General features: G+C 42.2%; 1 protein-coding gene across 9 annotated transcripts in view; it reads left to right on the top strand.

Annotated features, from left to right (window-relative positions):
• The window catches only part of SYNE3 (spectrin repeat containing nuclear envelope family member 3), a 60,139-nt gene that overhangs the window by 16,126 nt on the left and 17,637 nt on the right, over positions 1 to 26,376 (top strand). For 7 of the 9 annotated variants that reach the window (XM_057428385.1, XM_057428386.1, XM_057428389.1 and 4 more), the window contains 9 exons: positions 8,356 to 8,513; positions 11,388 to 11,560; positions 11,987 to 12,296; positions 17,906 to 18,067; positions 19,916 to 20,260; positions 22,052 to 22,188; positions 24,163 to 24,310; positions 25,078 to 25,260; positions 25,541 to 25,663. In XM_057428385.1, the coding sequence (XP_057284368.1) occupies positions 8,370 to 8,513; positions 11,388 to 11,560; positions 11,987 to 12,296; positions 17,906 to 18,067; positions 19,916 to 20,260; positions 22,052 to 22,188; positions 24,163 to 24,310; positions 25,078 to 25,260; positions 25,541 to 25,663 (1,725 nt within the window). In that variant the 5' untranslated portion in view covers positions 8,356 to 8,369. Of the gene's footprint in view, positions 1 to 8,355; positions 8,514 to 11,387; positions 11,561 to 11,986; positions 12,297 to 17,905; positions 18,068 to 19,915; positions 20,261 to 22,051; positions 22,189 to 24,162; positions 24,311 to 25,077; positions 25,261 to 25,540; positions 25,664 to 25,784; positions 26,245 to 26,376 lie in introns of those variants that run through there. The other 2 variants (XM_057428391.1, XM_057428390.1) reach the window with 2 other exon arrangements.

Below are 26,376 nucleotides of genomic sequence, written 5' to 3'. Positions count from 1 at the left end.
TTGTGATTTTCCAGTAACTAGAGAAGTCAAGCCTCTTGCCATTAAGTTCAAAGTCACTAAACAGTGATCTGCATCTGTGTAGAGACGCTTGAAGGGAAGCATATTAGAAAAGGTTGAAAATCACTCTCTGTAGTGTTTATTAACTGAATGATTCTGTTCTTGTCCTTTCAAGTATTTCATTATTGTCTAGAGGCAAGAAACAAAGTCCCTCTGAATGTGAAGTGTTATCTATAAAGAGGGTAGAGTGAGATGGCATTTTACTTATCTAACTGCAGTTTACTAATCATGGTAGATCAACCTGGACCAACTCCCAGAGTGACCTTGAAATACAAAAATGTATGTGGGGGGAGAGTATGGAGTATATGGAGTGGGGAGCCATTTGTAACTAAGACTTCTCACCTACACTTTTTACTTCCAAATGGCTTGACAATTGAAACAAACAAACCTGCTGTGGTCAGAGCTACTGATTGTCAATCATGATACTAAAAGGGAAGACAGACCCAAAACCCAACTCTGCTTCACTTGCACATGATGATTCCATTCAAGTATAGAACTATTATAAATTTTCAATCCCTTTTTTTAGGAAATTACTTTTGGGACCTGGGAATTCTATTTTTTCCACAGCAGTCCTAGAAAGCAAAAAGATACCCCGTTTGCAGCGGCTCTCACCAGAGTCTGGAGTTATCTTTAAACAAACAGCTGAAAAAAAAAAAAGTTTTTTTTTTTATCGTCAGTCTCTGCACAGAACATGGTGTTTGTTTTGATTTTGTTTTTTTTTTTTATTTTTATTTTTTAATCAAATAGAAAATTGTCAGGTGTGATCATGTTGTGGTAGAATGTTTTACATTAGCCATAGGCTTCCTATGGATTGTTTAGCAAGGGAAAGGAAATGGTTATATGTATGAGTGCTGTGTGTACTCATGATGTTGGCATTCCTTGGTTAAGGGGAATGCTTGTAACTAGATATGCATGTGTTTACTCAAAAAAACTATTTATTTTCCAGCTCATTAATTAGGACAGACAATTGCTGACTGTCATAAACATTCACGGCAAATAACACAGGAAAAGGCTGTGTTGGAAGATGGCCAAAGTGATAGGATTACTGTTTTGAGCCTCTAAAAGACTATGCTGGAAGTAATACAGTTTTTATTTGAAAGCTTGAGGGTTTCTGCAGCTACTCTGGCAGTTTAACTCAGCTGTACATGGGTGTGGCTAAGCTGGAGGCTTTCAGTCCCTCAACTGGTAAAGCATCAGCTACGAATAATGTGATTCAAAATAGCTCCTCCTGGAGTGGACCAAGAATATGCAGCTTTGGAAAGACGACAGTCAGTGCTCCGCCTGTGATCTGCGCTAGCTACTGACCTTCCACTTCAGCCTGAAGTAGATGAGTCAGAGCTCTCAGCGCTGCTTCTCGGAGCTGTCTTTACAGTATCCAGGGAAGCTGAAAAGTCATTGAATTATCCCAGATACGATTCCCAGAACCAAAATTGCTCCCACACTCATGCATTTGTACAAAATTTGACACAGTCCAATAAGGTTTTGTGTTTTGTTTTTTTTTTTTGCTGTTTGGTTTTGGAGGTTTGTTTTTTTTTTTTGACCCCACGTTCAATCCAGAGCCAAATGGAAAAGGTTATGAAAAGTTTGCAGTATTTCAGTAATTGTAAAACGGTCTCCCTAAAGGTGAGTGATTTGAATTACCTGGAGCATTTTTGTACTGTTATTTTTGTAAGAACTGGGTACTGGAGACTTCTCAAGTAGTACAAGAATATAGGAATCCAAGACATACTGAAACCATTTAAAAGCCTGTGTTCTATTTATGTAGGGTTTAAAAGAATGTGTAAAATGGGAGTGGTTGTGAGAAACATTTTGAGAAGTTTGTTGGTTTTGTTTGTTTGTAAAAAGTCACATGACTTGGCAGTGAGAAATTAGTATGTTAGGAAATACTGCAAAGCAATAAGATAATCCCAACAAAAAGGCACCACTTTTGCAAAGTAACTTCAAAAGCTCTCAGTACTGCATTAGAAATATTAAATAAGGAAGTCTCACAATCCCCTCATGAGAGTTATTAGATGCACTAGAAAGATTGCTGAAGTAGATGTACTTATGGCAGAAGCACTCAGAAGAATTTGGCCCTGTGAGTGCTGGGTGGATCTCATGGAGGGTCACCTGTGCCTTTCGCTGTGTCAGGGACTGCAGTGGAGACTTGGACATCTCCAGGTCGCTCAATGGCACTGTTCCTATGTGGTGATTCCAAGAACTATAATGCAGAGCAGTCAGCTAATTAATTTATCCATTCTTTCAGCAAGATGGCTCCAAGACCACAGTTGATACAAGGCTGCCTCTGTCTCTTCTCTTCATCCCAGACCAACACAAATGGAGCACAGCTCATGAGATGAGCAGATTTTATAAGCAAACCCCAGCTTGCTGTTGCTTTGGATCTTGTTAATTCATGTTGGGGTATTCAACCTGTGGGCAAGCTAGGGGGACAGCATGTGTGCCCCAGCACCCTGACAGCTGCCTCTTCTCAGGGATCAGTTACAGTCCTGACTTCCCTCCTTGCTAACTGGCTTTGTGCCTGGCTGAGGGAGGGTGAGAGGGGTGATACTGACTTGAGACAAGAGTGTGTTACCAGAGGAGTTCATCTTCCCCTTTTCCAAAGGTATGGATGTCTTGTGCATAGTAACCGGTGTTTTGGGGGCCACAGAGGCTGATGCAGAGAAGGTAGGAAGACTAGTGTTGTGGAAACGGTTCAGCTAAAGGATTCTGGAGCTAATCTGTATCTTACTTTTTCCTGTTCCTGAAACATGTTTTTCATAACCTCTGGACATGCTGCAGGAGCTGTCCTGGGTCAGGTATATTCAGCACTCTGAAATATGCTTCTTCCTTACCTCTACTAAGTAGCAGTGTTACTGCATCTGGACAAATAAAACTCGGGTTTACTCAGCATCTCATTATCTGTGCCAGAATTTCTTATATATAGTTATTACTTTCATTTAGTAACATGTATAAAGATGCTAAATGTTTTCTGCAGCATAAATATGTCTTCCATGGTATGAATTAATACACTGATCCAAGTGGCATTAAAATGACAAGCTATTTTGAACAGCTACATGTGTTTGAAAATTACTGTGACAAAAATAAATCTGTACAAATTGCACCTGCAATTAAAGGGAGGCTTTCCCTGGCACAGTGGTCCTAGCAACTGAGCCTGCCTCCTGGGACAGCACCACAGTACATGTGGCACTAAGGTCTGCTGCTGTTGCACACTGGTCTGTGAATGCTGGGTTTGCAGAGCTGAACAGGTCTGATCCAGAAGCTGCTGTGTCTCCTTTGTATTTCTTGTACTGATCAGAGCCCTGTATTTCATGTCCAGAGGTATTTCTCAATTATTTAGTCCTGATGATGCAGCAGAAATGGGGTAAATACTGTTGATTAATTAACATTTATCCAGTAACCATTCATCCCAGTTTTAGGAGCGTTTGCAGAGAAAGTACAGATATTGCAAAATTTCAGGTAGTCAGCAGCTGTTCTTCCTACCAAGCAATGAATACACCGTAAACCAAGCTTTTTTCTTGCAGACATAACCCATGCTTTTAATTCCGGGAAAGGGTGAGCGGGTTACAGAACAAAAGACTTGGGGCCACTATAGCTGATTGCTTCAGACAGCGTCTTGCTGCCCAATGTAGAGGAAAGAGAGAAGACAGGACACAGTTGGTCTCAAGAGACAGCCCAAATCTATGTCAGATATTGCAGGTCATAACAACTGTGAAATCTGCCTGGGCTTTTGTTTCATGCTAAATGTAATCATCTTTATGGTGCTAGATGAAGGAATTACTGGATCAGAATCAGTGATGTTATGCAGGCATTTGGAATAGCAAAATGTTTCTCTTCCTTTGCAAACTGGTGTTCTTAACATTGAAATAACATTTTTCATGATTTCCTGAGTTGACTGCTTACATAGAAAGCCTGTGCGGGGGATGGGGGTCTGCGTATCTGTGGATTTTAGACAGAAAATCCTTGTGCTCCGAGGAGACCAGCATGCGGGCAGTTAGAGTGAGGTTTTCTTCTGTTAGATGACAGTATGTTTTCCACTGCTTCTTAACCATGTTTGATTACTCTTTAACTTTTGTAAGAAGTAAGACTGAGATATCGTACTGTTCTGTATTGGCTGTTCCATGACTGGAGTCCTGAAGCCCATTTTAAATGTGATATAGATGTTGCCATGAATAGAAAACTCTTCTAGGAAGTGAATGCCACTCCTCATCAGAATCTATCCAGCAAATGTACTATCAGTTTTTGTTTCTCAATGGCATAACTGGAATTGCCACATCTTGCACTTGTGCATTCAGAAACTATTTGCCTAGAAATGTATGTTTGTAGGTAACAATAAAAGTTTTAGGGGACAGTCCCTCTACAGCTGCCAGATATAATGGGAATGTTAATGTGAAAACAAGTTGATCAGTCAGCTACAGAGAGATATGTGTTCTTTTCTGAGGGTTGGATTATTATAGTTCAGGAACGCCAGTTCTAGATCAGTCATAGTTAGAGAAGGAGGCAGCTATCTGGCAATCCGCTGGGAATAACATTACTCCTTTAGCTGGCTTTATCCTTAGAACTCTTGTGGTGTAAGTCAATGATTTTAATTATGCTGTCATATTTTTTTATAATTGAAAGAGGGAGTAGCTGTGCTAGGCCACCCTGCCACCCTCACTAAATCCAGTACCTCCTGTTCTTTAATCTGTTTAAGGTGAGGTCATGTTTATAAAACTGCCCTCTAGCTCTGAATCATAGAACCATAGAATGGTTTTGATTGGAATGGACCTTAAGGTCATCTAATTCCACCCCCCCTGCCATGGGCAGGGATGTCTCGCACTAGACAATGTCACCCAAAGCTCTGTCCATCCTGGCCTTGAACACAGCCAGAGATGGAGCATTCACTGGTTCTTTGGGCAACCTGTTCCAGTGCCTCACCACCTTCACAGTAAAGAGCTTCTTCCTTATATCCAATCTAAACTTCCCCTGTTTAAGTTTTAACCCATTACCCCTTGTCCTGTCGCTGCCATCCCTGATGAAGAGTCCTTCTTCGGCATCCTTGTAGGCCCCCTTCAGATACTGGAAGGCTGCTATGAGGTCTCCACACAGCTTTCTCTTCTCCAGGCTGAACAGCCCCAACTTTCTCAGCCTATCTTCATACGGGAGGTGCTCCAGTCCCCTGATCATCCTCGTGCCCCTCCTCTGGACTTGTTCCAACAGTTGCATGTCCTTTTTATGTTGAGGACACCAGAACTGCACACAATACTCAAAGTGAGGTGTCACAAGAGCAGAGTTGAGTGGCAGGATCACCTCCTTTGACCTGCTGGTCATGCTCCTTTTGATGCAGCCCAAGATACGGTTGGCTTTCTGTTGAGCAGGATCCATCCCAGAACCAATCCCTGAGGGACACCACTCGTTACCCATCTCCACTTGGACATTGAGCCATTGACTACAATGCTGTGTGCGGCCATCCGGCCAATTCTTTATCCACGAGGTAGTCCATCCATCGAATTTACGTCACCCCAATTTAGAGACAAGGATGTCCGGTGGGACAGTGTTGAATGCTTTGCACAATTCCAGGTAGATGACATCAACTGCTCTACCCCTGTCCATCAGTTCCATAGCCCCATCATAGAAGGCCACCAAATTGGTCAGGCAGCATTTCCCCTTAGCGAAGCCATGCTGGCTGTCACCAAGCACCTCATTGTTTTGCATGTTGCCCTAGCATGCCTTCCAGGAGAATCTGCTCCAAGATTTTGCCAGGCACAGAGGTGAGACTGACTGGTCTGTAGTTCCCTGGGTCTTCCATTTTCCCCTTCTTGAAAATGGGGATTATATTTCCCTTTTTCCAGTCATTGGGAACTTCACCTGACTGCCATGATTTTTGTAATATGATGGGCAGTGGATTAGCAAATTCATCCACCAGCTCCTTCAGGACCCGCAGATGGATTTCATCAGGTCCCATGTACTTGTGTACATTCAGCTTCCTAAGTTGATCTTGAACCTGATCCTTTCCTGCAGTGGGCTTGAGGTCTTCATTCTCCCAGTCCCTGCATTTATCGTTGAAGACTTGAGTGGCGTGGTCAGAGCACTTGCCAGTGAAGTCTGAGGCAAAGAAGTCATTGAGAACCTCAGCCTTCTCCAAATCCAGGGTAGCCAGTTCTCCCATTTCCTTCCAGCAAGGGCCCACATTATCCCTAGTCTAGGTATATCTGTTGTTCGTGACATACCCATAGAAGCCTTTCCTGTTATATTTGACATCTCTGGGCTGACAGTTCTAACTGGGCCTTAGCTTTCCTGACCTGATCCTTAGCTTACCAGACAAGGTCCATGTATTCTTCTCAGGTCGCCTGTACTTGCTTCCACCTCCTATAAGCTTCTTTCGTTATGAGTTTTCTCAGCAGTTCCTTATCCATCCATGGAGGACTCCTGACCTTCTTGCCCAATTTCCTTCCTGTTGGGAAACAACACTTCTGAGCTTGGAGCAGATGATCTTTGAATATCAGCCAGCATTCTTGGCCCCGTCTGCTTTCTAGGGCTTTATCCCATGGAACCTTACTGAGCAGGTTCCCAAAGAGACCGAAGTCTGCTCTCTTGAAGACCAGGGCCATAAGTGAGCTTGCTGCATGCCCTTCTCACTGTCCTGAGGGTCTTGAACTCCAGGATCTACGAGTTAAAGCTGACATCTCTCAGCTGGGGAGGAATTTGCTCTTCCATGCAAATGCGCTTGTCTGTGCATGGAGGTCTGACCTGTCCTTTGCTCCAGTAATTTTTGTGGGTAGTGCAGTAGCTGCTCTGTAGGTGCAGTTCTCTTGCTCTGTTCTAGGATCTGTTGTGCATAAAGCCTGCTGGTGGCTGGGAAGCAATAATTTAGGTTCCTTCTGTTGCCAGATATCAGTGTTGTGAACACTAATACCTTGTTTCCTCTGGTCTAATGTGGAAAATAATGCACTGGGAGCTATAGGGGATGGACATTAATATTGCATGAATCCTTTTAACTTATGAACAGGAACATTGGCAGGATAGTGGGAAGTGGGCAGAAGAAGGATGACTCTCCCTTGTAAAGACTAAGCTGCCAAGAGTTAAAGTGGTTACAAAACACCAGTGGTCTAGATTTGGCAAGAGCTGTGTTCTGCCCATCGCACTGAGCTCTTTATTCCACATGAATAAGTTTCATAGAAACTGAGGGGGCTGCTGTGGAACTGAATTCTGCACAACAAACTTGGGTTCAGTAATTAAGTCTCAGACTTTGTGCTGCAAAAAAATGTTTTAGTCATGAATAAAAAAGAGGAAGAATAATTTACAAGAGACACTGATGGGTTGGCTGGTGGTATTTGTAGGATGTGATTCAAACCCACTTAATATCAATGGCTATCTTCCTGTTAACTTCAGTGGAGCTGACCTACAGGGGGCTTTGTTATGGTTCATCCTTATTAGTTTGGTGTGGTAGTTCCTAAGGGTGTGCATAGGATGGCTGTCCTCTATTGTACACTCACAAAGGAGGCCATTTGGGCAACAGAAAGCTTATGTTCTAAAGAGAGAAGGCACAAAAGCAGAGCAACAGAGCATTATACCCTCCTGCTGACTGGGAAGGGGCAACAAGAGAGGGAGGGGAAAATGAAAAGCTTGTGTCTTGGTATAGAATGAAAGAGGTGGCAAAAGAAAGAGTCCATCAGTGCTGATATTCCCATGTGACAGTTTGTGAGTGGTTGGTTTTGGCAGTTGCTGGCCGGTTCTTGTTGTCTATGTGTCCCAGACTCGCTGCATTTGCACTCAGATAACCTGTGTGTGGTCTCAGCAGAACCAGTTAACTGAGGGCCTAAGCATCTGATCCTGATCTCACCAGCTTTAAAGGTTTATATACCTTTAAGTTAAGCATGTGCTGAATTGCTTTGCTAGTCTGGTATTAGGTGCTCAGTACATGCGCCTGGAAGGGCATAGGGAGAGTTTGCACTGACTAGACTCTGGGAAGAAACATTAAGTGTTTGTGATTGGTGCAGCCAATCTGGAATATACCACGAACACCAGATTAATCTCATTTGAAAGCTTTGAATTAAATCTGTTTACTGTAGTGGAGCCTCCCACAGTTCTCCACCTTCTTTTTGTGTCCTGGTATATTTTCATTTGGGAAAGCTGCAGTGTCTGTGTCTTCTCTGTGCTCGACTGAATTGTGATACTGCTAAATTTTTTGGTATTATTGTTAAAAAGGAAACCCACGACATCATTAGGTTTTCTCCCCTGCTCCTTTACATTGCCTTGAATTCATTCCTGCTTAGGTCTTAACCAAAACCTACTTACTTTTCCTGTTTCTTATCCTTTCAGCTTCTTCAAATGCAATGACTCAGCAGCTACAGGATGAATTTGACAGTAGTGTGGAGAATGCAGAAGCGTGGATGAAGGCCATCCAAGAGAGACTGAGTATCAATGACAACACCAAGGGACCTCGATCTGCCCTAGAAGCCAGATTGAGAGAGACTGAGGTAAGGGAAGAGTGATGTAGTGTTTCAGAGGAGGCTGTCACTGCTACTGTTGTTACAGCATTTATTGCTGTGAACTCTGTGTTAGCTGGAAAACTGTTAGCTGCCCCTGCTTGCTAGAATATTTGTCCTGTGTGGATGGGTTTACATCTGTATTAACCCTAATTTTTCCATCTGCAAAATGTTTACAGGCATCGTAGAAAAAGAGGATGACAATTTGATATCACAGGCTTCCAAGCTTTTCAGATTGATTTGGAAAACTAGCAGCAGGTTTGGCAGGTTAAAATGTTTACACTATCCTATGATCATGCTTAAATCTGAAACAGCTGTGTTGCTGCTTGCAATTACGAGTGATTTGCAGAAGTCCAGCATATAGTCTGAGATAATTAGATCATGTTAGTGTTCCATCTCCTCCAGGACTCTGGCACTGATGGAGGAAGATTGCAGTGTCCTGGTAATGGGCAGTTCTAGAGTAATCCCCCTGTCTTTTTCCATAAACCCTGATGATTAAAGGGGTTACAGGTCCCCTTAATAATCTGTCTAATGAAAAGGTAAATGTTTTCTTTTTTTTTTTGATTTTACTTAGACTCTTGTATAACTCTTCTCATAGAGATCCCATTGCAGATTGTGCCTGCTTTCTTACTGTGACTTCACATTCATTAACTTCAGTTTCATTAGATGTTATCTTGGTCTCATAATCTCAGAGAAGGAAACAATCTTGTTTGTCCCATCTTAACCATTCATGAGGGAGTGGTGGTGATATGTCTGTGATTAACATTGAAACTATTTTTATACTTGTATTACCTTTAATTCAAACTAGTATGTTCTTTACAATAAATGGCAAATCTTTCTCATCATTACCCTGAAGTCTTTCTTTTTGTGTGTCGTCTCGTGTTTGAACTCTCTCTTCTGAGGTTTAAAAACTCCAGAAAGATCCACATTGGAGGCTTACATGTCTTCAGCCTTTTTCCTTAAGTGCGGCTCATTGAACACTGGATCTTGCCTCTCTCATAATGTAGAGACTTGTAGGTGTGATGGATGATGGCTAGACTTGCATGTCAGTTATAAAAAATCTGAAGTATTTCCTCTTGGTCTGTAGATTTATTTCTGCTCTTAAATGATTTTCACTCACTTCTTCTGTCTGGGAAACTGATATTTGCAGTCTCAAAAAATATGCAAGAAACACAGAAACTTGAGTAGGAGAGTGGTAGTTTGGCAAAAGGGGTGCATTCATGGCAGAGAGAACAAGGTGTAAGGTTTTGAGGTCTGTGGTGATTTTAATATGGCCTGAACTGAAGCCTGTTGACTTCCGTGGGCTTTGGAGGAGGCCTTAAACATGCAAAAAATCATGTTAGAAGATTGTTTTCAATTCAGACTTTGGGAATTCATAATTCTAAAGAGTAGCAAGTGTCCTCTCTTCCTGTCTTTACCTTATCTGCTTCCAGCTCCCTCATCCTGCCTCCTTTCTGGGCCTGGCTTCCCTGTCCAGCTCACATGTCCTCATGATGTGCTTGCTGCTTTGCCTATTGGCTGTTTTCAAATGTAGCGATTTTTACCATTTTTACATCTGGTTTGCTTTTTCTCTTTTTTTTCTTTTTTTTAATGCTTCCTTCCTGTGGTTTATTTTCTGTTAATTCATTGATGAAATGCCAGCCAAAGATAGCAGTCATTTAAGAAACAGATTTGAAAAGTGTACAGCCACTGCTTTCTCTCTGGCTGATATTTGCTTTAACCTGTTGGAAAAATATCAAGCTTGGAATACAGCTCTACTCCTAAATTTTTCCTGTCAGGTGATAGCCATGGCATTTATTTTTGTTCTCTTCCCTACCCTTTGCCCTGCTTTTCTGGATTCTTTTAATCACACTTTTCATAGTAGATAGTTCATCCAGATACTGGTTTGAGTATCACATGCAGATGTGCTGTGTACATGCCAGAAGAACAGTTTTTTTCCTAGAATGTGAAACTGGAAATCAAAGGCCTGTGATTTGGTCTGAGCTTTGCAATAACCGTCATGATCTTTTTGAACAAATCCCATAGGCCTAATCTTTCCAAAACCTGCTGATTTTGAACCTCTCAGTGTTCTAATTATAGAAGTCTTTTCCTTCAAACTTGAAAGTACAGCTTGCCAGGAGTTTGTGAAAGAGGAGCAAAAAAAGGTAATCTGATCATATTAGAAGTTTGGATAAAGTGATGCTGAAAACTGACATCCAAATTGGGACCTGATTAATCTATTGCATTGTACAGAGCTTGTGCTAATTTTCCATCTCTGGGTAGAGGAGAAGAGTGTACGTAAAATTAGATGGATTAACTTTCAGTTCCTGGCATTCCAGTTGATGTAAGATACATGTTTTCACCAATTCATAACTTAGCAATTTAGGGTCAATGCAAAATTTGGTAGCAGGCAGAAAATTCCACTACTTAATTTCTCTTGGCTTGTTTTCTGAGCCAACTTCTATTTGCAGTAGGAAGCCTTTTTAATGTTTCATGATTTTTATAGGAGACTTTAAAACTGAGATGATGCAGTGTGCCCCTGTGGAGATTGCTTCTACGTTCTGGCAGGTGGGAGAGAACAACTGACATGAGGCAACATAGTGCTATAACACTGTAACAACAATGGAAATACAGCCACAAATATTTGATAGACAGTGACCTGGGTTTTGCAGTTAAATATTTTTCAACTGCTACATGGTTTTAAATTAATTTCAGTCCTTTATGATGCTTAAGAATAAACAAATCTGAAGAAAAGTTCATACTTTCCTTTCAGGAGAAGTTTTGCAGCAGAGACTTCAGGATTCCTGGGTAAACCCAAAGTTTAAGTTTCGTCAGTTTATACTTGCTTTCTTTTCATGCTTTCAGTCCTGTTTGTTTTTCTTATAGAAAATACGTGCACTGGAACCTGAAGGCAGCTTGAAAATTGACTTGATTCTTGTGAAGGCAGATGCTGCCCTTCACAGGATCAGTGAGGATAAGAAGCATGAGATACTGTCTAAACTGAAAGACATTAAAGCTTTGTGGGAAGAGACAGCCATATATATTACTCACTGTCACAGGTAAGACAAACGTACTTTCTGTTATATTGAGGGACTTGTCTCATCCAGCACTTTCATAACGTGCTTCCCGTCTCTCTCTGATGCCTGGATTGTAGATGGCAATCACTGCTAATCCCAGTCCCACAAGCATGTTGTGGAACAGTGTGGGAAGAGAGGGTCAGTGGGTCCTCAGTGCTCTCTGCTTTCACAGCCCAGTCCACCTTGTGGCCGGGAATGATGAGTTTGGCCAGGCACAGAGGCCCTGTACAGCATATTTTCTCCACAGAGCAGAGAGGCCCTGAGAAATGAATTTGGACCCTCTGAGGTCAGAGCAGCTTAAAATTGCTGAGAACCGTGTCCTTTGCTCTGAAGGCTTGATGAGTTTGCCAATCTCAACTGCGCCCATCATAATTTCATCTAACTCATCTCTCTTGCTGTTCCCAACAGCCGTATTGAGTGGGTGTGGCTGCACTGGAATGAATACCTGAAAGCCCAAGATGAGTTTTACACATGGATTCACAACATGAGTGTGACCTTGGAGCCTGACATTGAGTTGCAGCTTGGCTTAAAGGAGAAGCAGTGGCAGCTGAGCCACGCTCAGGTTCTGCTGAATGATGTCTTAAATCAGTCAGTCCTGCTGGAAAGACTGCTAGAGGAAGCTGCTTCCTTGTTCAGCAGGATAGGTGACTCCAGTGTTGATGAGGATGTTCAGAAGAAAATGAAGATGGAATATGAAAAAATCAGGGAGCAAGCTGAGGTACACCTATAAAGCGTGGGAGGTGTTCAGTTTTCACCAATACACAGTATTGTTTGCCGTCTGCTTCTTGAGTGATGTGGCTAACCTGGTAGGACTGCAAAAAGAAACAGAACTGAGCACCCCTGTTCTTTTAGTCAGTGGACTGTTTGCAAAAGTCATCATGTCCCAAGATAACCTTTTAATTGTGATGCTGTTACACTGTGCTTTATAGTAATATTGTTGTAAAGTAACTGCAAGCTTCTTGCTTTGACCTAGTGAATATCAGTTAGGTAATCTGTATAAATTTTGAATTGTTCCTCATCTTTCAACACGTTAGTGAATTTTTGTATAACCAGATGAAAAGTACCCATTCCCGGAGCCAGGGAATATTGCATGCACACACCCTTGTTGGAGGAAGTAGCGTTAGTCCAGATCCTGAGTTGCACTCCCTGTCTGCAGAACTGGGAAACACTGAGCTGGTAATCAGCTGTGGCTCAACACTGAGCTCAACTAGCCAGTTCTAATAATCTGAAAGATTTTCATTGCACACAGATACTAATTCTTGCCTGATGCTAACCTTCCAGCTTGAACAGTTATTAGATACCCTGGTGTAAGACATCCTGGTTCATATTTCAGTGCCAGTGATTTCCTTTAACCCTGTTGCTGGGCAAAGATTCCCGGTAAGGCTCATACTTTTCACTTCTAAAACTTGGGTAAAGACAGGATTGGACCACGTGGCATGGCTGAGGAGCAGATATTTGTGAGTGAGGGGTATTTGGTTTTCTACTAGCTTTTATCAATAGAAATCTTCAAAAGGATATCTGAAATAGATAGAGACAGCTATCCCAAGCATTTGGAGATCAAAATCTAGTCTTTGTCTCACAGTGACTTCCAGGAATTCCATAGGCTGGAATTACCTGGTGCAAATACAGGTAATTTTCATTACATTGGTTCTGCTATCTGCCTGTCATAATGTTGCTTTTTATTTGTTCCCAAACCTACACCCCGATCCAGAACTGAAACCTGACAGTGATGTATGCTTTCCCCCCCTGGGTGCTGTTGTACAAAGTTAGCTTCAGATAACACTGTAAGAGCACCATATTGGGATGCTCGTGCCATTGCTTTGCTTACTCTACACATACTTTTAAAGTAAAATAGCCTGAACCCCAAAACAGTGAAAAACCTCCTGAGCTGGCACCTTCTGTGAGCATGAAATTCAGGTATTTTTTAGCCATAAAGATAAAACTCTTAGTAAGTCTCTCCAAAAACCAGAGTATGTTTGGAAATGCTGTAACTGCGCAGAAAGGCTGTAAAACCACTGACAGACCTGAGCCCCAATGCTGATTTAGTTTTAAAGGTAGATCTCTTGATTACAAGGCAACTGGATTTACAAATAAGAAAGTTCCTGGGAATTCAGGTGGTGTTTATCTAGATTGCCATTTAAAATTCTCATTTACTCCCTTCTAATCAGGATTTGTCTTTGGTTTTGAAGCAGGAGACAGTCCTTAAGTAGTTTAATAAGCCTGTTCTTTCAAACAAGTCATTTGAATACTGAGAGCCAGAATGTGACCTCTTTGAGACTGGTTTTATGTAGTATAATTTCTCTAACTGACTTGGATACATGCTGGTGTAAATAAGATCAGGAAGTGGCTCATAGTGCTTAGACAAAATATGTCTTTATGTCTCCTGCTAACTGAGACACTAGGAAAAGCTTTTCTTTGGCATTGGTTACAAATACCACATTTCATAGAAGAATTGAGTGAGAGAATCCAGCTAAGAAATCCCTCTTTCAGGAGGTATGGAACAAAGAGTTGGAAAGCCTTGGATTTTGCAGCTGAAGTAGATGTAGAGTTCATTAGCTAATGCCAAGGTTATGGGCACCTTGGGAATCATGTTGGAAAGCATAACACTTGTTAGAGAAACCCTGCTACCTCTTCCAACAGGAGGGAGGAATGAATGGAAGAGAAAAAAGAGTTGTAAGGGGGTTGTTCAGGCCACATGATGAGAGGCCAGGCTAAATGTGACTAGCAGATGCCAGCTAAATGCCTGAGTTCCCTCCCAGAGGAGGCTCACTGGTGTTTGTAGACCGCACTTCTGTTTGAAGAGCGTTTTTAGATCCTGTGCAGTTGTCCAGCTCTATCAAAAGGCAGGCTCTTGGACAGTGTTTCTTGAATGGTTTGCCTGTGGCATTACTTCTCTGGTATGAGCAAATGGTGGAGGCTGTTTTTTTTTCCTTAGTGCTAACATGTGTCCTTATCATTCCCAAATTTTAAAAGCACATAATTTGCTTTTAATTACATTGACAAGAATATTAAATGTGGAAGCCATTTCCTGTGTGCTTTCCCTTGCCTAGTAAAATAACAGTATGCAGAGGTAGATGGTTGTGGGTTTTAGCATAAATAGTAACTGAAGATGGTAAGAAAAGTTATGATATACCATATGTTCATATTTAGTCAAATATATCAAATATGTCTGAGCACAACAAATGAATTTCAGTCTGTGTTGTCTCTTAACTGAAACCTAGATATTTATAATGCCAACCCTCATGTACCCTAGAGCTAAGATTAAAAGCACCAGGAAGTACTACAGGAGATTTCTGAGTACCGAAGTGCTCTGCTTTCATAGAATCATAGAATAGTTAGGGTTGGAAAGGACCTTAAGATCATCTAGTTCTAACCCCCCTGCCATGGGCAGGGACACTTCACACTAAACCATGTCACCCAGGGCTCTGTCCAGCCCAGCCTTGAACACCACCAGGGATGGGGCATTCACAGGGATGGGCAACCCATTCCAGTGCCTCACCAGCTTTTACAGTAAAGAACTTCTTCCTTATATCCAATCTAAACTTAACCCTGTGTACGTTTTAACCCATTACCCCTTGTCCTTTCACTACAGTCCCTAATGAAGAGTCCCTTTCCAGCATCCTTATAACCCCCCTTCAGATACTGGAAGGCTGCTATGAGGCCTCCACACAGCCTTCTCTTCTCCAGGTGGAACAGCCCCAACTTTCTCAACCTGTCTTCATACTGGAGGTGCTCCATTCCCCCGATCATCCTCATGGCCTTCCTCTGGACTTGTCCCAGAGTACAGGAGATTTCTGAGAGGACAGAAATGCTTTGCTTTAGATGCCACAGATGAATTTGGAGCAGGAACTTCCTTTACATTCTCTAGATTGCCTTCCAACAGAGGCTCGTTTGGCTTTAAAGGAGATGTTAGGGGAGACTGTTTCCTCTGCCTCTGTCCACCCTCCTTGAGTACCCTGGGCTGGACATATCCTGCCCAGACACACCTCTTCCTCTGCAGCTCACGGCAAACCCATTAATTTCCTGTCACTGCTCTGTCTTTCCAGGGCCATGTGCTTGCTTAATGTCTCCTCACGTTAACTAAATGCATGTGAGAGTGAGTTTAACGCTGTCCTGCTCCCTGATCAGCAAATCTAACAGAAGTGATACTGTATTTTCCATCATTAGAAAGTTTCCCTGCCTAACCTCTTGGGGGCGCTGGTGGGACCCAGACAGCTCTTTGTAAGCCTGTTTTTTTGACAGCTAGCGCAGTCTGTCTAGATCCATGGCATCTCTTCCTTCGCCTCACAGACCAGCAGCAGTGTCCAAACTGTGCACTCCTTTGTTTTGGCTGAGTAGCCTGGGCAGGGGTGAGTCATTTCGACTTCCTTTTTAACCGTTCATTTATTAATGTAAGACTTTCAAGTTTAGCTCCACTTTGTTATCCTGACCTCCTCCCTTTGGAGCTTCTGTCAGTGCAACAAATCAACCTGATTACTTGGAATGCATAAGCTTGGACTGACTTGTTTCACTTCTCTGCCCATTTACACTGCTATAAAATTGCATTCTTCTCTGTTTGGCCCATTTACACTGCTATAAAATTGACCTCCCTAACATGAGGTCAAGGTGCAGATTGTTTAACCTGTATGCACTTCTGCAGATTTGAGAATCAAGGCAAAGGGATGTAGCAAACATGTGAGGTGTTTTGCTATATGCATCTTAGCCACAGAAGTCTGCAGTCATAATTCTGCTTTTTGGTCTCATCTAAACCCATGTTTGCATAAATGGTGCTATTAAAGGTTCTAATAAGTGGGCAGTATTTCATCCTTCATGGGAATCAGTTGTCCCTTAGCTGTCCCTCTTTTGTACCAAGGCAAGTCAACTAACTTTAAGGGAGTTACTCTGGATTTGTACCAGTCAGTGGAGATTGCAGTGGCAGTGTGGAAAACAGGCTGGTATTATGCCACGCATTTGTGGCTTTGTACTGCACCACAGGCATAACCTGTCACAAAGAGGAAGGGCAAAGTCCCATATGGACTGCCACGCCACAGCACATGGGAGATCCCATGGTGACTGATGTTCATGCTGCCTTTCTATTGGCCTGGATGAAGAGACAGAATGGCAATAGTCCACTGCCACCTAAGGAGGGTTGACAGATGTGATGACATGCCCAGAGCCTCACAGAGACAAGGGAAATGCAGAGTGGGCTTGAAATTCTGTCCACCATTGCAGCTATCACCCTGCTCTCTGTGGAGGGCAGCTAGAGTGAAGCTCAGAGGCATGGGATGTGTCCCATATTATGCAAAATGAAACTCAGCCTGTTGTGTGTAACAGCAAAGCCTTTCAGGAATGCTGCAAGCACTAAATGGATAGCACAAGGAACAATTTTTTACTATTGTACCATAGTGTACCTCAGTTGCTCTCCATGCCAACTGGTGAAGGGCAAGAAAAAATTATTCTGGTTTCATAGGAAGTAATATTCAGGTTAGATATTATACTAGTGAAACAATAGAGCAGGAATATCTGTGATTTGTGTAAAATTTTCTTCAGCAAGACCTAAGCTTCAGCTGACAAACAGGGATAGCCTAGGTAAATGTGACTCTTGTCTTGTTGCAAGGATGCCAGAGCAGATCAGCAGAGAGCAACTCAGCCCCTGTAACTTCAGGAATTGTTGGTTAAAGGGTGCACACTCAGTAACTCAGAAAATGAAACTTGCTTCCCATAGGCTTAAAGTTGCTTCCAGGGCCTGTGATATCATCACAGGATAGTTTGTAATCTGCTAGTTGAACAAGTATGAAAGTTCCCAGTCTACATAAAAGTAGATGGTCACTTTCTGTAGAGCCTACTTAAATAAAGAACACTTTAAAACAATGTGTACACATGCCCCTAGTAGAGTCTCTCTTATTTTCATTTTGAGAGATGGGCAAAGTAAGTCTGTTGTGTGCTCATCTTTATTTTTAACCAGTATGGGGAACAACTGCTTGGTAAAAGTAAAAAAGTAAGTAAAAAATAAGGTAAAAACCAGAAACTGATTTCTCTCTCTTTTCTTTTTCTAGTGAGATGCTAGGAAATTTTGGAAAGGAGAGTTTAGAAATTCACCTGAGAGGACCTTGCAATTTGTCTTATTGGAGACTAGCCATTGAAAGCCTACAGCATGACCCAAATGGGGACAAGCTTTTACATACTTTTGTGTTCTGTTTCTTGAGATGAATTCTGAATTCTTCTGGAGGCCAAGTGCTGTCGGGGCTTATGGAAAGGGACTCTTGTTTATAGATTCTGTGTTACAATGTAAAGGAAAAAGAGCCAGATAATCACTGTCCTTACAGCTTGTGATGTGTCTTGTTACAGAACAGAGTGAACCTGCTTAAAAAGATAACCAAGGAACATGAGCAGTACAACGCTAATGTCAACTGGTTTCAATCATGGCTGAATGGTGTGACGGAAAGATTAAACTCCTGCATTGGAGAAGCAACCGAGTATTCGGCAGAGGACAAGTTAAAGGCACTGAAGGTCCTTAAAAGTATAATTCTAACAAGGAGCTAGGATTGTGTGTTCTTTCTTTATGCCCTTATATGTTTCTCAAACCACACAAGAGTGTACTTGAGAAAAGAATTCATTCATTCATTCATGGCTTGACTTCGCGAACGAAGATTTGAGAAGGGCTTTACCCACTGTCGTGGTTTAAACCCAGTCAGGTAACTTGTTCACTCACTCCCAGTGAGTGGTGCCGAGCTGACAACAATCGAGGTCCGTGTCCGTCTCCCCCCCCCCCCCTTCCCCCCCCGCACCGGGGCTCTCCCCTTCCCCGCTCCCGGAGGAACGGGGAGGAGGATCGAGAGAGTGCAACTCCTACGGGTTGAGACAAGAACAGTCCAGCAACAAATCACCACCGCTACTATCAGCTAAAACAATGATAAGGGAAAATAACAAGGGAAGAGAATACGATACCACCGGCCAAGAAAGCGAGTTCCACTCGGAAGCCCGTGTCCTTCCGGGTAACTCCCAGTTACCCCCCCACCCCGGGCATGACGTGCTGTGGTATGGAATACCTCCCCGGCTAGCCCGGGTCAGGCGCCCCGTCTCTGCTTCCTCACAGCTTACCCCCTCACAGACTCCTTGGTCAGGGTAAACATCACTTAGCAACAACCGACAACATCGGCTTCACCAACGCTGTTCTCAAGCTAGAAGTCAAAACACAGCACTGCACCAGTTAACACAAAGGAAAAACATGACTGCTACTGCTGAACCCAGGACACCCACGCTTACTACAAGCGCGCTGGTGACTAAAAAGGCCAATGTGAGATAGGCAAATCCAGCTGCAAAAAGCACAGTAAAAGGTCTCCTTGGGTGATATAGGCGGGGCACGATTTTTCTATGTTGTCTTTTCTCCTTGAGACTAGTTCTGCGTGAGTTCTCAAAGGAGTCAACGGTATTATGTATTGTGTGTCTCCAAGACTCCCAATTGGAGGCCAAGGTGGACCACTGATGGTAGTCAATATGGCCAAGGATAAGGTATTGTTTCAGGGAGTCCTTATATCTCCTCTTTGGGGCACTTCTCTTGTGGCAGCTGGTGGCAATTTCACCGTAAAACACCATCTTAGGGAGGCGGTGATCCTTCATCCTAGAGACGTGCCCTGCCCAGCACAGCTGCAATTTCAGCAGTATGACCTCGATACTGGTGACCTCTGCCTGTTCAAGGACAGTAACATTTGAGAAAAGAATTGCACAAATGAAATAAGGAGTGATTTTAACATGGGCTGGAAGAAGAGTTGTATCAGGTCCTAAAACTGTTAGTAAATATGGTTCTTCCAACTGTGAAGTCACAGGCTAGTCTATTTTGTTCTTCATAAAGCCTCATCTCCTATGGTTATGTGATTCTTTGAGAATATTGCCCTTTAAACTTGTTTAAATGAGTGATATTTGGTAATCATGATCCAAATAAAGCCTGAAGGCTCATGGGTTTTGAGAGTTCAGAGCTGGTGATACTCATACCAGTTTTGAGAACAGTATCCGATATTTTGGTGCCACTGCCTATACTCTTTAGCTTTAAATCTCTCAGAGATCTGACTGTAAGAATTCCTTAGTGCCTGTAGCTCCTGCTATCTTTGTCAGAGACCTCAGATGACAAGCATTTATGAAAATCAAGCCAGTATTTTCAGAATTGTGGCAGTTAGTAGTACTCAGAAAGCAAGCGAATTACCAACCCTGGTTTCTGGTCACTTGAAAGGAGACATACTTTGTAATAAGAAGGGAAGAACAAAATATATACAACCAGGAGTTGCAGTCTTTTTCTCTACTGTTTTCAGCTTTTCCCCCAATTTCCCATCCCTGCAGCTAATCTTTACCTTCTTTCTGCAGGAAATTGCCAAAAACATTAGGAGCGGTGGAAAGAAATTAGACCAACTTGAAAATGAGTGTGCAAATGTGACTGAGAATACCTCCCCACTTGGAGCTGAGAGAATGAAGGATGAACTTGAAATGCTAAGAAAAGCCTTGGAGAAGTTGAAATTGCTGCATAGTGAGGAGGAGGAGAGATTGCTCAAGATCCAGGAGTCAGAAAGCGCCTATGAGTCCCAAGCCAGACAGTTAGAAGAAGACATCAAGGTGTTGAGAAAATATCTACAGAAATTAGAAAATCACCTAGAGCCTGGGGAAGGGGAAAAGACTGAAGATGAGTTTGTAACCCTGTGGAGAAAATGCAATGTAAGTTGTTATCCTTTGTATGCCTAAAACAAGCAGGATCAAACGCAGCCATAGATTGAGCATGAGTAGTCACATCCAACAGCAAGTGCCTGTGCCATTGATTAAAGGTGGTAAGGAAAGAGTATGATTGTGTATGAAACAGAACAAGGATAATGTGAATAGCAACAGTGGAATCAACTATTGTAGCATTTATCTCACTCAGCACAGAGGGAGCAGGGTTGGAATGTGTTGGAGTTTGTCTTGAGTTTGAAGGGACCGCATGCAAAAAGAGCACAGTACAGAGCAAACAATATAATTTGCCCTACTTAAAAAAAAAGGCAAGAAAATAATGTCTGGCCATATATACAAATTCACATACACATATACATCTATTTTGGGGTATTTGGCAAGACCATTTCTATATTCTGCTTTCATCTGTGTAAGGTATGTTCCTGCAGAGATATCTTTAGTCCTACAAAGTCCCAAGTTTATAGTAATCCATTATTTATACTAAAATCAATCTGTTGCAAAAATGAGTGCAAAAAGTTTGTCATGCATAATGTAGATAAGAATTTTTGCCACTCATTTCCTCTTGAGGACTGTTTTTGTATTTATTATCTCTTCTCAAAATGCCTTTCATTGCAATTTTTATGTCTAGAACTCAGGAGGGCTAGCTAGGAAAAGTATATGCAAAAAAGGATCCACAAAAAGCTGACTGGTTCAGTCCAGCTATATTTACATAGTTTTTTTGTTGATTTCTTGACCTAAAGCACCCTAAAATTAACATGCTGTATATATGAGTCTGAGAAAGACCTATTCATGCAAACAGATGCACTTAAGTCTGCTCCAAAAACGTGTCTCATGTTTTATACTGCAGTCAGTGAGCTGAGACTGGACCTCTTTGTGATTCATTCAGTGAAACTTGCAGATCAGATGCAGAGGCTAGGCACTGTGAAGAGAGGAGAGAGAGCTTGCAGGAACAAAACTGTTTCAGAGAATGTTTTCTGCTTTAACAAAGTCTGTGTTTCATACAACCAGAAAAAAAAGGCAGAACGGGTATGTGTGAATACCCTGAGAGACAGCCTTATCTCTTATCTCTCACATGTGCTAGAGACTAAATGAGGTGTAATAGAATAGTTAGGGTTGGAAAGGACCTTAAGATCATCTAGTTCCAACCCCCCTGCCATGGGCAGGGACACCTCACACTAAACCATCTCACCCAAGGCTCTGTCCAGCCTGGCCTGGAACACCACCAGGGATGGAGCATTCACAGTTTTCCCTGGGCAATCCGTTCCAGTGCCTCACCAGCTTTTACAGTAAAGGACTTCTTCCTTATATCCAGTCTAAACTTCCCCTGTTTAAGTTTGATCCCATTACCCCTTGTCCTGTCACTACAGTCCCTAATGAATAGTCCCTTTCCAGCATCGTTAATAACCCCCTTTCAGATACTGGAAGGCTGCTATGAGGTCTCCACGCAGCCTTCTCTTCTCCAGGCTGAACAGCCCCAACTCTCTCAACCTGTCTTCATACTGGAGGTGCTCCAGTCCCCTGATCATCTTCATAGCCCTCCTCTAGACTTGTTCCAACAGTTGCATGTCCTTTTTATGTTGAGGACACCAGAACTGCACAGAATACTCAAAGTGAGGTGTCACAAGAGCAGAGTTGAGTGGCAGGATCACCTCCTTCGACCTGCTGGTCATGTTCCTTTTGCAGCCCCGGATACAGCTGGCTTTCTGGGCTGCGAGCGCACACTGCTGGCTCATGTTAAATTTCTCATTGACCATTAATCTATTAATTGTTTTTATGATTAAGGCAACAAGAGCAGCTCTGGCTGCAGAAGAGTCCAATGTCGAGAGACTGAAGGCTCAGCTTAAGGAACTGCTACGGTTTTCCCAAGATGTGCAGCCACACACTGAGAGTGTTGTCTCTGCAATACAGCAGTATCAAAGGTAATGGGAAGTCTGATTATGCTGGGGGGGGGGGGGGGGGGGGGGGGGAATTGCCTCTCAGACACTGAAAGAATTAACAAGGACCTAAGAAAAAAGTAATGTGCCATCCAATTGTAGGTGACTGGTAGAAAAGAAAGGCTTCTGCTAATTGCATCCGCCTCCACATTGCAGTAAACCTGTAATTTTAGTCATTTTCTAGGAGCTGTAGGCTGTTGGCTATTCTCAAGCAATGATCTTGCATCATTAATGTTGTGTATGGTTTGAAGAAAATCAGATTGTTGGCAGCTAATTTGATCATCTTAGCATTTTATAATAATAATTTATGTATTTTGCTTGCCTTTTATGACAGCAACTAGAAATTCAGGACAAGAGCCGTAGTAGTAAATGGTTCAGAAGAATTATGACACTCCCTTGTTGACTTTATGGTAGTGATTCATCAGCCTTAACAATTATTTGGCAGAGTTTATTCTCTTTCTCCTGCCAGCATATGTGCATGATTCCTGTTTTCAACTTGCCTTGGGTTGGAAACTCTGAAAGTTTAGCCTCTCCCCAGACTTAAGCATTTCCGTTTCCAGGCTGCCTGGAATCAGGAAGTAAGGAAGCTGCAGCAAATTTTGTAAACTAGAAGGAAGGAGCTTTTTTTTAAGGAAAAAGAAAGGTCAGTTTTTTTTGCTGTATCCAAACTTATCTTCCTCTGTTGAGTGCACAGTATACTGTCCTGCTGGAAGGGGATTATAGGTCGTTACGGGAAAGAATTTCAGTTTAAAAACTAACAAGTAGATGATGTTGAATGAGAAGCAGAGAAGGCAGAGGACTTGCCTCTGAGTAGGAAATGGCAGCTGCTCTTTTGCCAGCTCCTTTAAAGCTTCTTTGCGAAGTCTGGCAGCTTCACGCTGAGCCTCGCAGGGGCAGCAGAGCAAATGGCAAAGAACATGTAATGTTAGAACTTTCTATTTGCGGAGCTTTTGGCCTCTGCAAGCTTGCCTTTGTTTACCTCCATGACATCTCACTGACACAGGTAAGATTATTGAGTTTGATTTTATAGAAAGGCATTATTAACCTTGATTGGCATTGCTTTTGCCAGCCTGTTTTGTGAATCTGCGTGATACTGTTCGCATGTGAGCATATAGTTTGGATTGCATTCTGCCATATCAAATAGGATTCCGTAAACTGGGAAGTCAGGAAAGCTGAGAAAACCAGGAGGCAACTACATGGGGTGTGCCACTGCTAGGCCTTGTTACTCATCTGTATTTTGGATAAGCCTTTATAGGAGAAGCTTGGATGTTTAGTGAATGCGCACTGATTTTTATTTTATTTTATTTTTCAACATTTGTGCACGCATAGCTGTGCATGCATGTGTAAACATATATATATATGCAAATACAAAGCTTGTTATCAGAATCACCCATAATATATTAATATAAATACTACTGGTTCAGCAAAATTTTTAAAAATTATATCTGGAAAAAGTATGTATTTTCCTCTTTTTGTAGGTATCATAGGGTGAGCAAAGATTTCTTAATGAAATTTTGTAAAGGAATAAAAACTTGATAATATGTAAAACAATGCAGGCAACTAAAGTTAAATTCTAGACCCTCTTGGCTTGTTCCTCCCATCAGTCAGTGAGGCCACTCTGATAGTATAATTTGTTTAATCACGCTGGTGATGACGAGCAACCAAGAAAGATCACATGAGGGGAGACTGCTGTCTGCTAGAAAGGCAAAGTAATTCCTGATACACAGTTGCACAAGAGACAAATGCATCTTATGCTGTCTAAATGAAGTTTTGTTGTATGTCTCTGACTTAGCACCTGTCAGTACACGACACCAGGCTTAGACAATAAAAAGACTGAGGCTTTTGCATTGGATACAGTTTACACACGAGCATTGTGGTTAATTCATGCCTTGATGAATAGGATGTTTGGACTTGGATTTCTCTGTAATCCTTCTCTCAGCTCTCACTTTCCCCTTGCAGTGTTAGAGGCAAGACATCTAAAATGAGCACTGATACAGAAACTGAACTGAGAAGACTCTTCCAAAATCCCCTGCTAGATTTTGAACGGTGGAAGCCATCAGTCCAGATGCTCCTGGAGACTCCAGAGCCAGCACTGGCTTGCATTGAGGTAGCAAACCTATCACTAAGTTCAGAAACTGATTCTTGGTTTGTGTTTGCCCAAGCTCTGCCAGCAGCTGCCTGCATACAGCTGCTGGACAGAAGCAGCTGGAAGGGCCTTTCCAATATGGCAGGAGCCCCAAAAGTATGGAAGTCAATACTTAGCTCTAGCTGTAGCAGAATGCCTTACTTTCTTCCCTTTAGTTAACTGGAGTTGTCAACTGAATAGGCTGAATTAAAGTGTTAGATACCTTTAACGATGATAATATTGTTTAGCATTAGCCCAGATCTCCCTGGAAGGGAAATCTGTGGCCTCTGTTAAGAACTGTGTAGTAATACAGTCGTGGGATTATAATGCATGATTTCTGCATGTGCCTAGCAAGGTGCTTTTGTTACTTTGTCATCCCTGTGATCTCCAGATTAAATGTGTCTGTGAACAGGGATGGAGTTTATCCTTGGGATAAGCATTCAAGCTGTCCTTTCTGTTGGTTGTTTAGGCCTCTCCTCTGCACAGAAAACTCTTTCCATAGTACAGCTTTCCTCTATTTCTGTTCACAAAATGGATGCAGCCCTGGTGCTTCTAACATTATCAGGAAGACTTTTACTTTAACTGGGCACTGTCCAGGTACCTTCTGTTACCCTTTGTTGGCCCAGCATGCTGTTTTTTACCCAACGATGTTGTACTGCTTTGGTTGTGTGACTTGTGTGAGAATAATATAGTTGTATGATTTTTAATGTTTTTGGTATGATTTCACTGGAAGAATCTTTCTCCTTTAGGCTGGTCTAGCTGAAAGCTCCCGCTTCAAAGAGAAGTTCATGACATTACAGCTGAAGAAGGATTTACTAAACAATGTCCTTGGTGAGGAAAAAGCAAAGACTTTCCTGCAAGAAGTAGCTGAAGCTTCAAAGAAGAGAGAAATTATACATGAAAGTCTGATGCAGAGCAAGAAGACAATCCAGGTGAGCTTTAAAGCCCATATATGGTCTTCTCTTGTGACAATGATAAATCTTTTACTCAGCCAGTTACATCAATATAAATTTAGTACTAACCAGCTGTGCTGAGTCTGTTTTTCTAGGTTGATCAAATATTCAAATAATTTTGTGGTCTGTTAATAGCGTAGCTTGGTGTTTGTTCTGAGTATGAAGTGGACATTGACGAAAGATAATGCCAAAGGATATATGTTGAATGCTGTATCTTTTTTCTTCTTTCTCCATCTACAATTTGCTATCTCAACATAAGCACTTTGATGCTGGTTTCGCACCTTTGCAGAAGAAATTATCTGCCATTAAAGCTAAGTTGGATCTAGAGAAGGAACTGAAACCTGACCTCCTGGGTAAAAAGACACAACTCCAGAGACTTCAGGTACATTACAGTAATGTTTGACTGTGATATCCTCAGTTAATTGTGGTCCTGTTTGTCCATATTTTATTAGCATTAGGAATTCATATCTTGTCTCCTCTATTTCATTTGATCTATTTCATAGTATGGAGTAAATGAAATTGAAGCATTGCAGCTGAAGAATTGGCAAATTGTGCTTGTGGGAAGGAGCAAGCAGCTGGAAGCTGTTGGTCCTACACCTTTCGGGGCTAGTTTGATTGCTAAAATAAATTGTATCCTGATACTTCCCACTGGGAGTGAAATTGCAAAGATAACCTGAACCAATCTAACTTCCTTCAAAAGCAGGGAGTTCCCATTGGCCTACCTCCTTCTGTATTCCTCCCCCTTCCTGCTCTTTACCTCATCACAGCTTTGACATATTCTGGGTTTACTCCACAGGCTGATTGAGCTGGCCAAGATCAGAAAAAAAAAAAAATTATAATTTTCTGCTTGGTTAGTGTTTTGAACTGATTCAGCAAAGGGTCCAACGTGCAATAGAGCCAATTCAAGGCATGCAGTGGGACTACATAGCTGGAAGAAGGCAGAGAAGAACAGGAGGGGAAGAGAGAAGGGATGTGACTCTTCCCTTTTGGCCTGGTGAGCTATGGTGATTCAGCTGTATGGTGCCACTTCACCTGTGGTGACCATAGAGGTGTTATCACCATAGCTCTTAGTAGTACTTAGCTGATTATACTCTG

This window comes from Pezoporus wallicus, unplaced genomic scaffold (assembly GCF_028554395.1).
Source record: "Pezoporus wallicus isolate ANWC-B61680 ecotype Strahan unplaced genomic scaffold, APGP_CSIRO_Pwel_v1 contig_6936, whole genome shotgun sequence".
NCBI lineage: Eukaryota > Metazoa > Chordata > Aves > Psittaciformes > Psittacidae > Pezoporus > Pezoporus wallicus.
The sequence above is the reverse complement of the archived record's forward strand: the minus strand, read 5'-3'. Positions and strand labels throughout refer to the sequence as shown.